At 38.4% G+C, this 17392-nt stretch overlaps 1 protein-coding gene across 6 annotated transcripts in view; it reads left to right on the top strand.

Moving 5' to 3' along the window:
* The window catches only part of LOC110847041, a 29796-nt gene that overhangs the window by 2525 nt on the left and 9879 nt on the right, over positions 1 to 17392 (top strand). For 4 of the 6 annotated variants that reach the window (XR_004834235.1, XR_004834234.1, XM_035849017.1 and 1 more), the window contains exons 1-2: positions 11155 to 11588; positions 12576 to 13438. Coding sequence is in view for 4 of the 6 variants with exons in the window: in XM_035849017.1 (XP_035704910.1) it covers positions 12716 to 13438 (723 nt within the window). In the remaining 2 variants the exon portion in view is untranslated. Of the gene's footprint in view, positions 1 to 10258; positions 10490 to 11154; positions 11589 to 12575; positions 13439 to 17392 lie in introns of those variants that run through there. The other 2 variants (XM_035849015.1, XM_035849014.1) reach the window with 2 other exon arrangements.

Genomic DNA, 17392 nt, shown 5'->3' with positions numbered 1-17392 from the left:
TATTGGTGACCAGCGAGAAAAATATGTGTTGTGCACGAACAAAAGCATATGACCCTAGTCACCCGCATACCTGGAATTTATATGTTACATTGAATGTTGGTAACATAATATCCTGAAAGTTTTCAGAAAAAATATACACTCGTTTCAAAGTTATGGCCACAGTCGATACTGGTGACCAAGGGAAAAAATGTGTGCACTAACAAAAATTTAGTGATAGTGGATAAATTTTAGTATATGGGTTACTAAAGGCTCTTAATTGAACAATTCGAAGTTTAAAAAATTTAAATTTGAAAACAGATTTACGCCTGACTCGGGCTATATCAAGTCTGCACTGTACGTTTTATTATTTGTGCTGCACTATTTTTAGGCTGTGCTCGCAAGTGCAAAGACATTTCTTTGTGTTATCACTTTGGATATTAAAATTGTGACGAAAGTCAAACTCAAAGTGTGTACACAAGAATTTTCATCCAAATTCTATTTTGGTAAAGTTGATTGATTCAACAAGCAGGTGATAGGGCACGTACGTATCCATTCTTGAATGTAAGACCATCATGTAATTTATTTTTTACGACACCGCAGTGAAAGTGGAGAGAAATATGACACAACGCGTCATGTTTGCTGTATCAATTGAGATGTGAATATGCATCTTCCAGTTTGACTTAAAAGAAACTTTGTCTCGCGAAAGGTTTGCAGATTGGAAATTGGAAAAGTTTTTTTTATCCAGTACAGAATGGGTGCTCTGGAGAAATTAGTTTCGTGTGAAAGTGCTGTAGTAATGGCCGTTCCATCCATACAATTGCTTGTACATATAGACAGGCATACGTTGTAGGCGTGTTAAGGGGACTTTCATAAGTAAATATACTGTGAAAAGGATCTGCGATTCCTTTCACCCATACTGCTTGCTTGGACGAGCATGACATATTGGTAAACTCAACAAGTTAATGCAAGAAAACAGTTCTCATTTCCTTTGAAAATTGTACAGGAAAAGCCTTGATCAGTTCAAAGGAACGATGGCACTTTGACCACTCGAAAAAACAGATCGGTTATCAAAGAGCTTCACAGCGGCTATCCCCAGTTTTTTACACGTACAAATTTCAAGTATTCGTTGTGATCAAATTCCTATCGAACCTTGACATTCGTCATTTACAACTTGAACATGACCAGATAGGGTTTTCCCAGAAACGTAAAAGTTAAACCACGTCCAACCAACTATGCTTAAGTTACACTTTCTCAGATCTATTTGATGAAAGGTCATATTTATTGCGACATTGAGAGGATAAGTAAACTACTTTCAAAGGTCATTACTTATTTGCACAAATTTATTTACGAGTATTCATTAAAATTAAAAAATTAAATTCATTCAAAATTGGGTCACCATCGAGCAAATTCAATGACAAATTCTCCTCGTAGTGTTCAATTCGTGAAAAATCAATCATTTACCTTGATTTCAAGTCCATTGCTTATTGACATTGGTGACATTGAAATCTATTTATTGTTCTACAAATACGCGAGCTATGTACAAGAAGCAAACAGCCTGAAACAGGTAAATATGGTCTCCACCGTTGTATTTACGAGAGGATTAAAGGTTCATCCTGCAAAGGAAAGTTGCAAGTTTACCTAAATTCATTTTACATGTGGAATATGAGGTTTTTGTCAACTCATGCGATTAATCAGGGTAAGTAGAGCACATGCCAACTAATGGATCCTCGCCCTCTCTCCTGGAAAACCCAGGATTGCTTTCTATGCACTTACTTTTCCTTTTAAAGCAAGGTCGGTTCACCACTGCAATTTAGCAAAATCGGCCTCGCCAAGGATGTTTCGTAACTGGTCAAATAAAATCGTAGCCTAGTTGCTATTTGCTAATTGGATAATTTGTAAATTGGCAATTCATTCCGGGTTGCGAACTTCCTAATAAAATAATGTGGTCGGACACGATACTTAAGAAATGTCTAACTTCCCAGAATGCCAAAGGTGAATTTTCTAATGATACACATTCATAGGTAAATGTGAATAGAAACCATTTACGTAAGAGTTGAATGAAGTAAACGTGAGGGTTATTCAACCAGAATCATTACATTAATTACAACTCCAGCAAACACTACACCAACAATTTTTTGCAACAGTTTACATACGTAGTACTATTGCATACACTAAATGCTCTGCCATGAACTGAATGACACGACATGCATGGCATTTTAGAAACTCACATGTTTCCTAATTTTCCTGATAGAATTATGGTTTTGAGGAATAAAATTTTACGTAAATTAAATTCCTTCGAAAATCCAGAAAAATAAGACCTAATAATAATGAAAACTAAACAAATAGGTTTTTGTCCTGTCTTCCAAGTTAAGAGAGAGGGCACAGGAAGGACGAGTTGAGATTGCTGGAAGACGTCGTTTAATAATTTATTTACAACCTGGTCCTCATTAACTTTCTAAAAGTTATGGCGAGTACGCTGTGCATTAGACTGTGTGGGAGGAAGGTGAAAATCGGGCATATAAGAATCTGAAGCAGGCGATTCATTTGATGGGAACCATAGACTTAGGGAACTGGGTAAATCAACGGGAAGTGAAATTAAATTTGTATGAAAGTGCTAAAAACTTTAGCTGCTTCACCTTAACCGACGACGTGGGAATAAGCGTAAATTATTCATCGAAAAATCGCTGCTCCGCCACAGCGTTGATGATGTGAGAGCTGTAAATCCAGCGTCAAGGAAATGGTAACGCTTCGACGTATGCACGTATGCATGTAAATAGGTTGTGGTTGTGGTGAACTTTACGATTACGAGGGATGGGTCAACTAGCAGCGTCAAAGACAAAGAGACAACCAAAAGATCATATCCTTAAGGCAGCACCATTCGATTATAGGCATAGAGATTCTACTGAATTGACCGTATATACGTAATTTGCTTATGAATTTAAGTTACCCTCGCCATTTTGGCATTATAGGTTTTTATGTTTCTTATTTGCAACCCAGCATGAAAAGTGCTGAAGAATAGTTTATAAAAATGGCCACACGATAAAAATTCTTCTATGTCGCCATTTCTGAGGTGATAAACAAGAGATAGCTTGAAGATGGGATGAAGCTGTTCACAAATTCTAGAATGCAAATTTTCGAATGTAATCCGAGAATAATTTACTTTAGGGAAAGCAGGGTTACTCATTTACTTATCATCTGCTTGTTGTACATATTCGAGCACGGACACTTTCGTGGCTCCAGGCATGGTGAATTTGTAAACTAACATTGCAAAAATCTAATGAACAAGATATTCATGTCATCAGATCCATTTATATTTGCTCCTCGCGAAATTTGAAGCTTCAAAGAACCTTTGGCTTCCTCGCCTTCCCGTGGACAATTTCCTTTCAGCTTTTCATATGAGTTGGCGAATAATGGTCTTTATTCACTTTAAATTTAGATGATAGTATTTTATGTTACTTTCTATGCACATGTTCTGTTCGTGAGACGTGATAGACGACCAACTTTTGTCACTGAATGAGAAGGTAAAAGTTCTTTCGCTGCACCAAAATGAATTTGAGTTCATCAGAGCATCAGAGTCTGTGGGCAAAGTGGAATTGCTGCCTCTTCCCCCACAAAATCCCTCATATTTTTCTGAAAGGCAGTTCGCTGTGCACAACTTACGGTGTTATTGAGGCGTGGGTGGCTCAAATGTTCTCCTTTCTTTTTCGACCTTTGCTAAGACGTGTTTCAGAAATACCAAAATAAATGAGATTTATTTTATTGCAGACAAAAATGCACCAACATGTAATATATTGTTGGAAGATGATTGTTTCGATTCTCATGAGAGCACATAAAGCTCAATCTAACTGCGTCTGAGACGATCAGAACGATTTGAGGGCAAATATGCTTAACTTATGCAGTTCACAATGTTGTTTAGAATTTCCTTCCATGTCGTGATACAATCTGGCGATGAAACCTGGATGATTGATCTAAAGCTCCTGCTTGTATTATTTTTCATTTGGTTGCGTAGAAAGGGCAGGGAAACTGGGACAATTAACACTCTCATTTTGGACACAATTCAATTTACACATTTATTTATCTATGTATTAAGTGATTCTGATGATTTCCAATAAGAAAGATATTTCTAACCTGACTATTTGGTTCTTCATCAAATCAAACAATTAATTCAACAGTTGCATGTAAAAATCATTAACGAAATGTTTTATATTAACATCCCGGAGACTTAATGAACAATGCTCCCTGAAATCTTACTGCATGCACATCGGATACTGCTCACAAGGTTGTTCGACATAATGAAGCTGTGTTACTGAGATTAATATAACCGAAATAGAACATGAAGAATTTGAGGGTGTCAAAGAAGGTCTGTTGAAACCAGTTTTGACAGCAAACACATATACAAATAAGGCCTTACAGGCAAGTCTTCCTCGATTCTGCAAGTTTGAATCAGCCAGAGTTACACAAGATTTAGAAATAGAATTGTTCGCAACCAACCCACAGGAGAGTCCGGAGTGATATCAACGTCTGGTGGTCTCAAGGTGGCAAAACAACTTCAGAAGACGCGAGGAGGTCTGCTCCCTGCGAGAAACAAGTTTTGCAATTAAATTACGATAGCAAATCTACTTATTCTCCACGATGTCAAGACGGGAGCGGTGAGATGGTGGGTGGCGGCGTGACAGGTGACATACTGTGTTCCGACCAATTTCACTTCTTTCCTATCTAACTAGTTAATCACGGTCGCAGTAGTTGTTGTGCGGAAGTTCGTTATGACACCGAAAACTAATTTGTGGAAATTAAGTCCCTCTTACGTAGTTTCTTGAAATATAGACCAATTTATGCATGCATACTTTACATCATTTACATGAACATGGAACAAAAGTAACATGTCCTAATTAGACGACGAGAAGTAATTAACATTCTGTAAAAAATATACGCCATTCAAGTTCAAACGTTCATTTATTATTCTTGCCTTGCATTAGTGATCCTAAATTAAATACATTTACTTCAGACTCGGCGTAAATTACTGAGGGTAAATGTCCATATGAGCAATTAATTGCGAATTTATCGTGCAATATTGTTATTCATCTTTCGTTAGTGCGCAAGCATAATAGTCAAGATGCAATGAACCAGATAGTTACACACCCCCAAACTGTTATCAACGCTATAAATCACGACTGGAAAACAAGTCTGAGTTTGGGTCATATAAGTATTTAGTTTTTGGTATCTTTGACTTGTAAGCACAGAACTGTTCAGTTCCGAGTCTTAGAAATGTAATGAAGTCAAGCGACGATTATGAAACATATATCCAGTATACACATACAAACTTATGCATAAATATGCATGATAATCGCAGTGAGACGGTGATCGTTGGCTTAAGTCCAGTCCTGTAATTTTTACAGGGGCAGATTTAGACAAGACGAGAGCCGAAGCTTCACAGATTAGACAACCAAACACTTGAACCGAGCTTACCATCGAGTATTTACACGAGATACTACTTCCTAAACATTGGCGACTTGGTTGATAACCACTTGTTCCTACTTCAGCCGTCCAAGTTACTCAACCTACCCTACAATGTCATGCAGGTGCGCCCAGGTGCCATGTGTGCAGGGTTTGCGTATGAATTTTATTGGGTTGATGACAAATTAAAATATATATTCGACATGCAGGTGTCGAATATTTCACCTGGCGGATACTTGAAATGGTTGGATAATCACAACCACAATTTTGTTCGCCATGCTTGCTTATACGTGTCGCGATGATTGTGGTTACGCCATGTGGTCTGAATATTGTATTAACTATTTTTATAACATTTATTCATACGTTCGTTCGGGGTGATGCCTGGAGTAGAGGAGGGTCAGGGTCACATGCCAAGAGTCAGCTAATTGTGAGTGTGAGTATGAACAAATCAAACAAAGATCAATTCATCCATTTCATTCATCCATCCATCCATATCAGACAGACAGGACCAGTGACCGTTGAAATATACCAAATATTATCAAACTCGTATATCATCATGCATACGTGCATATTCGACGTAGGGCTGCATATAAATTTATACACATTTCTACGTGTACGTATCGATTTATGTATGTGCATTGGACTAACCAAGACTTAATTCTCCGCAATAAGCTGGCTTATAACCAAATTAATAAGCTTAATTATACTCAGCAGCAGCCAGATCCATATTCACTCATTAAGTAAAGCGTCACATCATGCAATGTGGTCACCTACATTATTAGGAAATCTTTTGCATCATTGCATCATTATCAAATCAACACGTATCTAATCCACTTTAATGAGGAGCTAATGAAACCAATTTGCACAATTAACCTCTGCAAATCTCAAATTACATCTGCATGACGAATCTGGACTACATATCAGTATTTGGAAATTCCATGCTCCGTATTTTACCTGGTTGGTTGGCTGGTTTGAGATTCCGGAGCTGAGACCAGGGAGAAGTTGTCCTCACCAATGCCGAACAGGAGAACAATGAAATATTGAGTACGTGATGCGAACCCAATCCTCACCTTTGTTGTTTAATAAATAAATGGATAGGGCAGGCAAAAGGCGATTCATTTCCCACTACGACGAGGTTTGAATGACGAAGTGACTGCGATGTTTATGCTGGATAATCAATTCAAGCCACGTGAAATGGCACAAATATCACAAAATCTAAGCCGTTATTCATCCAGATAATGATATCTTATTGCTTCGTCGCCCGAATGGCATGATCTTTTTATTCGCAATGAATAGGTATAATCCGACACACAAGAGTGTCATGTATCTATTCATCAACAAATAATTGCAAATATTTGCGATTTCCTTGATCCGATTACAGATTTGTATTTTCGATTAAAGTGGAATACACAAGTCATATCTGTCTATGCTAAAACTTGCGAAATGACGGAAAGTTGGGCAGAAATTCGGATAGGATATACATATAATGTGTCCCATGTCATATGTACATATGGCGTAATTATGACGCGCATCATTCCTGGGCACGAGAAGTGCTGTCGTTCATGTAGATTGTGCTTACATGGTAAAATTGTTGTCAATATTTACAAATGACGGAAGAATTGGTGACTTGCGATGATAAGAACATTTGCTGCTCCAAAGAAATGAATCCACATTTACTCCTCAGTTTATTCGTTTTTATAAAGTTCTTTCTCCATTCACACGTAAAACTTTTTAGCTAGAGTTGCCCCTGAGCTTGCTAATCCTTAATTCCTATGTTGATAAATATGCATTCATGCTTAACATTAGTTCAGTTTGTTTATAAATCCAGCTCATCTGTAACTCTATCTCAAGTACAACATTTAATGAACCCTAAATTGAAAATTGGAGTCATTTACATTTGCATTTACGTACAGGTATACATACTCGTATGTATGTATGCAACTATCTATTGGAGATTGGTCAACTGTTTGTTTACAGTAATCAATCATGTATATGCTTGAACCTGAAATTAATCACTGTCACGGTCGTACGTTTTTAACAAAGAGAGATTACATCAATTATACTGCATTTTTCCGTGTAAACGAAATTTGGGTTGTAAAGTATGTTGAGTGCTGTCGAAACAAATTTTCTTTGACGAGGATACGTTGCTTAACTTTGCGAGTGTGGAAGACCGGTGTGTAAAAAGCTATTTTTGTGCACACTTAAGTAGACTTTTAAGTAGACACTAAATATTCGTTTTTTGTATGTTCCATGAATAACAAACAGAGTAATCCCCCGTCGTCGTGCGTATCCAGCCACTCACCTTGAATTTGAATTGCATTGTTTTATTGGGAGAAACAGTTATTGATCTCCGGAGAGGGATAATTTTGGTTACGTACAAACACAAGCAGGAAAGCTCGCTCGCTAGCTCGGCTGAGAATGCTGGATTGTGTGACAGCACACTTCCATAATTTAAGAAACCTGGAAAGATACAAGTGGAAGGAGGGGATAGGCTGAAGGTGAAAGTAGTACCTTCAGTGAATTTCTACGCTAAATGTCGCTCAATCGGGGCGAATTAATTGTTGATTATTATTACACACCGTATTATCCAGGACAAGATGATACGCCCCGACGGGGATACATTTTTTATCGTTTGTGGCAATTATTTTCAAATGACATGAGAAACAGTCTTTCAGTTCCAATTTGCATATCTATGACAGGTAGTCAAGTACTTTTTGCGGTGTTATGCTTTCGGTGCTTCAGCCAAACTACTGAATTAATGAAACTATACGCCATATTATGAATGAATAAGGAATAAATCAATACAAATGAGCAACGAACTTGTATATGCAAAAGTAACATCCACCCCCACTCATTCAATTATGACCAAAGTAAATTAGTGTCCGCTTGCTTGAGTTTCACATTATTGTCACTTTCGTGATTGAGTCCATTAAATGTCATTCGCATCCTGACGTTGGAAATATAGACTTAAAGATTAAATCAATGTACTAGCTGATTATTTGATGGGTTAAGGACAAGAGACAGGACGTTCTTGAAAGTCAATGACAATTTTCTCGCAGTTTTCAGAAGGAGTAGGCGTTCTTGGTGCTGAAAGAACATTTTCCGTCTCAAAGTTCTACTTGATATCATAGACAAATTCGGATTGAACTTGTTTTAATTATTTCTTCATGTCTGGAAATCAGACTCAAAAATAATCTGCTGTCAAATGTCATCTATAAATAGCCTAATTTGTCTTAATCAACAATATCACGAGGGCGTGGTACGAGAATAGATACAAGTCGACAGGACAAGAAGATAGCTTCAGTGTGCTACCGTCTGCTGCTTGTATACATATTCTGCATTATTTATTTGCATAGTTTGACTGATCAGCATAAAAACTGGATCACTGAAGCGGATATGTACCTTTACCCCCTGACTCATCTTTGATACATTCGAACAATATAGCAGCAGCCGCCTAGATATAAGACCACGACCCCACGTGATGCCTGCCGTTAATTCACCTTATATAGTCCATCACGTCGTCAAATAGCATCATTCGATTGTAAATTTCAACACCCAACATTCTGCAGTAGCGTGCAATGTCATCATACCTTAAGTCCTATACTCTCCAGCCAACTCCTGCCGTCCAACCGTCCAATGGTGCATATATGCATTAACAATCAATATATATCGTTTTTTCGATAACACGAGTACATATTTATATACTTCATACCAGTTCTGGGTTGAAGGAACAACATTCGGTCAGAGCGTGACGCTTGGTGACCGTCTTCGTCCGTCGTCTGACGATATCATTCATGTCCTTTCATAATACATGCCCTGCAATATTAAGTAATATCCCGGCTGGAATAAGGACTGAGTGACAATGCTAATTCGTGTAATGAATATTAATACTTTTTCTACAACTGCCAAGTAGCATTCAAGTGTTTGCAACAAATTTTCTCCCCTTTCAATAACCAAGCAAAATTTGATGGGGGCCGGCGGCAGGCAGCGGTCCCTGGTCCAGTTAGCTTGGACTGCTTAACATTTTGAACTTGGCAAATTGGCTGACTGTAAATTGCGTTGTAATTATAACTAATGGACTTTTAAGACATCCCGTTCACTTTGTCATCATAAGTTGATTTCAGACAGTTCGTTTGAATGACACCATTTGACACTGAACCCTTCTCCCGAGGAGTTAAGGACAAGGACAGAACTGTTTTTGATTTTAATGCGTCACGGTGTTGAGCCCGATGTAAATAAATGGCACTGAGGATCGTCAAATGCAATGAGTTACTTACCACATCCAGTATGAATGAGCATGTGCTTATTTATTTATTTACTTGCGTGTGCAGTCTTCTGATTTTTTGTCATGCATGATCAACAGCATTTGTCCACATCTCAATTTTTGTTTTAAATTACTAAACTAAAACTGACACTTGTCAAAAGCTTTCAATTTTGATTGACTTACAATTTGCTATAATGGGAATATGATTACTATTATTATAATGAAATATGTGCACATGCTTATCTGCTGATACATATTTACATTTAGAATTGTATATACGAAACCGTACTGAAATATGGAACAAATTCTCGCCCAAGAGCACTTGCCGAGCACATGGGTTAAATTACAAAGTGCAAAGTAATAAACTTTACAATTCATGAGTTGTGTTAAGCTGAGTTCCATTCAGAAAATTACAGCATAAACTTCATTCATTTCTCGAGGTGGATGAGATTGTCTGAAATTTAATGTCTTTGTGACGACTGAGATACCGATATGAAATAAATAATTAATTGGACAGTCTGATGAAATTTATATAAAATGAACGGCATGCAGTTCGTCTGTCTCACATTCCCTGATTCTCTCCACTCCGTCAGCATAATGCCAAGAATCGTTTACTTGACTTGTCCAAATCCACTTACACAACTTTCCGTACTGAAATTATAATCAGTCCAAGGTTTCATCTTGCTGAAGCAAAGTGTTGAATTCTGAGCCGACTACTGCGAGTCTTTCGATTAAATTGAAGTAGTTTTTGAAATCATCATGCACCTCTTGAAATTAAACTGGAGCACCAAGGTACGTAATATCTGCATCACATTAGTGCTTAACTACGTTGAAATCCCATTAGCGTTGATTGGCATATGGCAAACTTCTTAATTTACTTGTTATCCGTTGTTCCACGTGTCGATACATATGTGGGCGCAGACATTTTTTCCATTATTGTTTGACATTTGACCATTATTAAACCCCTGAATTCACCTTCAAAAAATTGTATGGAAAACATGTCCACTACTTAACAATTTGCGAATGGTTTACACAATTTGCGTAGGTGCGGACTGTTTTTTTTTGTATATTAAACATGAAAAAAACTAGGAAATTCATAAAACTGTTCTATCAATGTAGCATTTCTCATCAAAACGGTATTTTGAAGTGTTTACTCAATCAGGGAAAACAACACCTGTACGCTGATAAAAATGGAATAATTAATGCGCCACTCTCCCGGATCTATTCATAGCAGGATATCTCTAGCGGGGATCGCTGATGAGATATAAATGGTGTTTTGACGACTGTTAGTTAAGGGGAAAGAAAGAGGCAAGGTAAGACGATGGAGGCACATATCTCGTCCTGTGTTTTAGACGCCGATTGTGGCTTTTTGTGTGAGAAATGAGCAGGGCGGATGGAGGAATTATTACTGAAGAAGGAGAGGAGGTGGGGTGGGTAGAGAGAGAATTTCTCCAGTTGGCTCACTCACTAACTCATCGCTAACCTGGCTGGAGCAGTAAAAGGACTCCAACTCTGTCTCAACTTGCCTCAAATGAGGAGAAGTTGTTGTACATAAGTAATACTTTAATCACCGAACTCAATAACTTCCACACGCTCACTCAGTAGATAACACCTCATCGACCATCAATCAACTCTCTGGCCCGTTCTGGTTGTTATATAGGAGGATTACAGCGTGTTGGTGCCGAATTCTCTGCTGTGCAGTTTACATAGAACATTTTTTTGTTAGTGTTTTTTTCTTTGACACACACCGTCAAAAGAGAAAGTGTTTGATATTGTTGCAAAAAGTACTTACGGACACGGATAGAAAAGTGCTCAAGCGGACGAGATCCACTTTTTGTTTGGGATTAAAGAGAAACAGTGTCAAGTTTGCTTGCGTCGTCATCATCTTCCGGTAAATAATTCATAACATTCTTCTTGCTGCACACGCGTCTGGCGAATTTATTGGTGGGCAAAAACCGTCACTGCTGACGGTTTACATCCGACGACGTATCTGTCGTTCACACCAACATCCTATAAATTCTAATTTCCCTTCTCTTTAGAGATTTCCTCGAGTGTAATGTACCCTCAATTCTCACTCCGACATACATACATTTGTACTCCTGGGCGAAACTAGGTTTGAAATTCAACACGCTGTTGCTCAATTCAATTGTCAGCGAGGCAGGATCATCCTTTCTCTTCTTTCTTTATTTCCTTCGTGAGCCTTAACGTTCGTCCGGTTTAGTTGGGCAGTCGCACAAAGTGATTCATACGGTCTTGGTCTTAAATAAATTATTATCATTCCATTTGCGATTGTATTCCTTGCCTTCATTCCCCCAACCAACCTCGACCGGCCCCACCAAACTCCAAGTCTATTAAACTTGTCCAAACTTAATTTGGAGTTGTCAGCTTTATTACCCATTTGTGGTTTGGCTTGGTTTTGCTTTTGACCAGCGGTGGTGCAGGGGTTGTGGTAGGCGATGGAGATGGACAGACGGACGGAAGCTGCCGCTGAGAACGACAGGGTTATCCAACTCCACATCCACCACGTCGAACAACTACAGCACATTAAGCAGTTTATCTGGGTTACCTGCGCCGAGTATGAGTTTACTTGTAATTTGTTACATCAGACGTTAAACATCTTGGTCTTTCTTTTTAACTGACTGAACAATTATTTCTTTGCGGTTACCGCTATAAAATGGGAATAAAAGTTTCAACTTGGGTCACAAAAAAGAGCTGAAATGTAAAAACTTTTACAATTTCACTTTCTCCTTTCCACCCACACACCTTTTGAATTTGATCATTTAAAGTTTTCCGGTGTCGCTTGTCGCAGAATAATTGAGATGTGATACATATGAACTTAAGACTCACCTTCCTCTTTTTTATTTGATGTCACCCACAGGCAGTGAAAACCCGAAATCTCATCCTCGGATACGTTTCAGAGTCAACGTCTCCTACTAGTTTCCCAGCGGAACGAGACATTCGATTAAGCCCTTCTGTAAAAAAATCACTATTTCTAAGAAGTCTTTTGTTCGTTGGACAATGACGGTAGCCCTGCTCCACTCATCTCAAGTAAAACTCACAAATCCATTACCGAACACTTTACACTACAAAATCCACAAGAAACAAGTAGTCCAACAAAATTCCCCCGTTCAAAAAGTAATCCGTACAAAACAAACTCACAACCAATCTCTGAAAGCTGATCAAAACATGGCATCAATTGGAAAGTCGATAGGAGCGGCTTCCACCCACACAAAATCACAAACGATCGCGTCACAACTCGTACCAAGTACGGCTGCAGGATCATCATCTCTTCTAGATCAGAACCTACCTAATCAGAAAAGTATCACATCCAACAACATGAATCAGAGAATATGGAGTCTGGAGAAGTCTGGGGCATTCGCCCTCTTTTTCCTCCTTATTTCCGTCTCATCCCCCGTTTCCTGCTTCCCCCTCGGCGGTGAAGCTGAATTGACCTCCATTCCCCAAAGGCAAGTTCCCCCCATTTCCTCATCGTCATCATCAGCATCATCATCATTGGTAGACGTTGGGAGTGATGGGACATCTCTGAGGAATGTAAATTACATGGCGAAACCACAAAGCCAATTATTTCACCCATCACTCTTCAAATCGCCACCCACTGCGGAGGAGTATGGGGATGAATGGCCACAACAGAGATTTGACAGACAGCAAGAATTCGGAGTGGAGGCAAATCTGGACCCCGCCAACTCCCCTCAGCAGCACCAACATCTCCAGAAATTGCAGGTCAGTGCCATAAGCAGTCTCACTTTTCTCTCTCATTCTTGGTTGGGTCTAGCATCGTCCCTTAAGGATCGTGACTATGTGCATGCAACATTATTGTCAGTTATCAGACGTTGTATTGAAGGCTGGAAGAAAGTCTTGTCCTGATTGCGAACAATCCTATATTCTGTAAATTGTTCCGAAAATCAGGGCGAGCAAACAGCTTATATATCGTTTTGTAATTTGAACTCCTTTCCGACTTTCTCCCAGCAGCCAAAGTAGAGAGCACACTTATGTGTCTGTGTACTAAGAGGAATGACGAGATCAACGAGATTCAGCAAATATCCACATACTTCACGCAAACAGAAACGTGATCTTCCATTATTTTCTGCTCTTTGATACAGAAGCCAGCACGATAATATTGTTTGTATGAATTTGCTCAGTCCTTGCTTTCCAGTTTTCCAGAGCTCAATCTTTATACACGTCAACCTTATGTTCCACGTTACATGTCCCATATTGAGTTTAGCTGACTTGGGCTGAAAGTTGGGAAAAGATGAGGAAAATCAAGATGGATTTAAATTAGATTTTCTTCTCTTTTCGTCATCATCTGTTTACCCCGGATAGCTTGGGTAGTCAGTCAGTCAGTCAAATCAGACATTACAAGTGTGCTGTTGAGGAGATCAACTTATTGTCTATTTCCCAGGGCGATCTCGTTAAACACAAATAGCGACGCGACTTTATCATATACTTTGCTTTGATTAGTCCCAATTTCTGACGAACTGTGTATACTGCAGGTTTGTCCTCTCTCAACACAACTCTCGAAATTCTAGGATATGCGAACATATATTGCAAGTTGTTTGGTATGAATACACAGATCAAATTTCCTGTGTCTCTTGGTCCTGGCCATGCCAAGAAAAATCCTCAAAATCTTTCAATTGACTAGGTCTTAGAAATTGGAAGAAATTAGAAATTCGAAGCCAGTTGGAATTGAAAACTAGGACCGTTTGTAGGGCAATCATATAGATTGAGTCATAGGTTTCAGATCTTAACTTTGAAGGTAAAATTTGTTGATGTTTTCTTATACTTTATTGCTCTGCGGCAATTCAAAGAAAAACGAGTAATTCTATCTGAATTGAAAAAAAAGTCGAATGGGGCCTGAAATGAGATGATGAAACCATTTTCTACGTTAGAATAACACGGAGTGGTCACTGTTGTGTAGTTATTTGTTATGAAATGGGAAGACGGCTTGGCGAATCTTTGTGATGAAAGCAGACACGGGGAAAGCAATATGTAACATGCTAAATTCTTACAATTCCCCACACAGCACTTAGAGATTACGTAAAACATTTTCTCTCGAGAAGAAACCAAACAACTTATTTGGTTATAATAATTTCGCATTTTTGCATCTTATGACCTGAAGCGTCAAATCCATTGGAAATATAAAAGTCTGTGTGTGTACATTATTTGTTTGAAAAATAATTTAAAATCCACTTTGGTAATGAAACTCAATTTCTGACTTTTGCAAAGAGAGATTTAGAAAATGCAAATATACAGTTGGGGAAATATTCAGACAAATGCAAGTTTGTCCGATTCTTTGAGCTGAGGTGGTCATAAAGCCTTTTGAACGAAATTTCAAGTTCCCCAGAGTTCAAGTCATGTTTCCCTTGAGTTCTTAAGGATTCGGATTCCAAAGCATTTCAAAGTAAGCAGGTCAAAAAGTGTACATCTTCATTCATTCACATTTACTTTCCACTAAAAATTCTTGCTTTTATGCATATGAAAAAAACAGGTTATTCTCGCCCTGCTCGCCGAGCTCTAAGCTTTTTTTCTTCGAATCTGGAATTTCCTTTTCATTTCCACAAGTACTTTAGAGTGCATCATTTCCTGAGTTAACTTTGACATGGTGTTACGTACGTCATGACCATTCATAAGAAATGACGGATGCGCCCAATTTTGGAAAGTACAAAAGTTAAAAATATTATCACTCGTGTATACTGAACTATTCTGTATACATGTATGAAAAGTACTTTTGATAGATTTTACCATCACCACAGGCATGTGTATCATTAAATATTCATGGTAGATCTTGTAGAATATTACATGATTAACCCTGCTGGGAAACCCATTTTGCCAACAATGAACAAAATGTACAAAAATATGTACGAAACCTGCGGACTCGTTTCATTCGCTGCAGCAATAAATTCACACGTCATGGGCTGTCCAAATGACTTTCTTCTCTCAATTTCTTGGGTACGAGTAATGTCATTGACAGAATATCAAATAGGAAACCCGGTCCAACCCGGATTGGGCATTTCAATAGCCAAAAATACAATTGAGCTTATAATTAAAAGTTATTTCTGGCAAAATCGTTATGGAAGAGTCAGAATGAATTAATTGCACAGAATTATTTAGTCTGTAAACTAGCTGCGTTTTCATTATAATAGAAATTATTTCGCATACGGGTTGCAGGACAAGAAATAATCTGTACAATTCATGCAAATGTGATTTGTTCTAATATGTATGCAAAGCTGCTTAGAAATGAGGGTCGAATTTGTTATTTAACAATGATGAAAGTAGAACAACAAATACACAGACGTAGAAAAGGAATGTACACATTACATAAATAGATAGGTGTAAAAACTGATCAACATCATTACCGTTGTCGGCGTAGTCGTTCCCTCCAGGGATTCATGTTTGTGATTGCATAGTATTATCTCCGTCTGCACCCGGCAAAGAGAGGTTTTAGTTTGCTAATGAGAATTGGAAGCAGAATGGACGCCAATGAAGTGACCATTCAGCAACCAGACACGTACTCCGTATGGCATTGAGGATCAAGCACGGCTTGATCAATTTCACTCCTCCGCATCTTCACTTAAACCTAAAAAGTTAGATAAGGCTTCATTCCAGTTGAATTGCCGATTTGTCCGTGATGAAGCCTGGTGGGTTGGCTGGTCGTGGGTGGGTGGTGGATGTGACCGAGTGACACATTTGCAATTTCGGTTGAAATTGGATGTCTTGTGCCGTGTTCCTAACTTCTAATTTCATTTCATTATCTGACCACCCCTGTCACCTTATCAGACTCAGCTCTCCTGCTTCTGTGACAAGATTTTAAATTAAAACAACAGGTCAGTCGAGGTAGAATCGGTGTTGAAAGGTGATACACTTCTGCGTCACAGGTAACTTTTAGCCTGGATGGGTTAAAGTTATTTAAGAATCAAGGCACCTGGCCGAGAATGAGTAGGAGTAACACAAATGTGTAAATGAATGTTACCTGCGCAGAGAAAATGTCATAAAATTGAAACTGGAGCTTTGCTGCCCTGCTAATTTTAGAATTCTACTCGGTCGCAGCTTGAATGAATTTTAGGAAAGTTTATGTTAAGGCATTACCTCATTAGTTGGCTCCTTTGTTGGAAGAGTCTTGGACCGTGATGCCAATTGATGATAACCAATTCGATCAACGAGGCTAATTCAATTGGTCCTCGGAGAGGTTGAGCAGAATGGTCAGGCTGGAGAATGTACTCATCGCCAATTTCTGAGGCTGAAGGAGCAAGTACAGTAACTGCAATAACGTAGTAAAAGAATTCAGAGAACGAGTGGATCTCTCTGAGTAAGTAAGCACATAGACGAACATGCAATTCACTTCAATTCAATAAAGTCGAAAAAACGTTACTGTTCTGCGTTCAAATTAACAAGTTTTCGTTCCAATAAACCTTCTGCTTGACTAAAGAAGAATCCTTGGAATTTTAAGTTTTAGTTTCTACACCTTGAGTAAAGTAGGGGGTCCAGGTTTTCTTCTTCTTTTTTGGGCCAATATCGAATCCGTAACTGCTGGACATTCTTTTCTAACTTTTTAGAGCGTGGGCGAAATTAGAAAAATTTAAGATTATTCTTTTTGATAAAGTGAAACTTCTTACAACTTTAAATTAGGCATTCAGTTGAAATTTCAAAACATGAAATCAGATCGACCAGGGTGTTGCA

This window comes from Folsomia candida, unplaced genomic scaffold (assembly GCF_002217175.1).
Source record: "Folsomia candida strain VU population unplaced genomic scaffold, ASM221717v1 Fcan01_Sc003, whole genome shotgun sequence".
NCBI classification, from domain to species: domain Eukaryota; kingdom Metazoa; phylum Arthropoda; class Collembola; order Entomobryomorpha; family Isotomidae; genus Folsomia; species Folsomia candida.
Note: the sequence above shows the minus strand (reverse complement) of the source record. Positions and strands in the feature narration are given on the sequence as shown.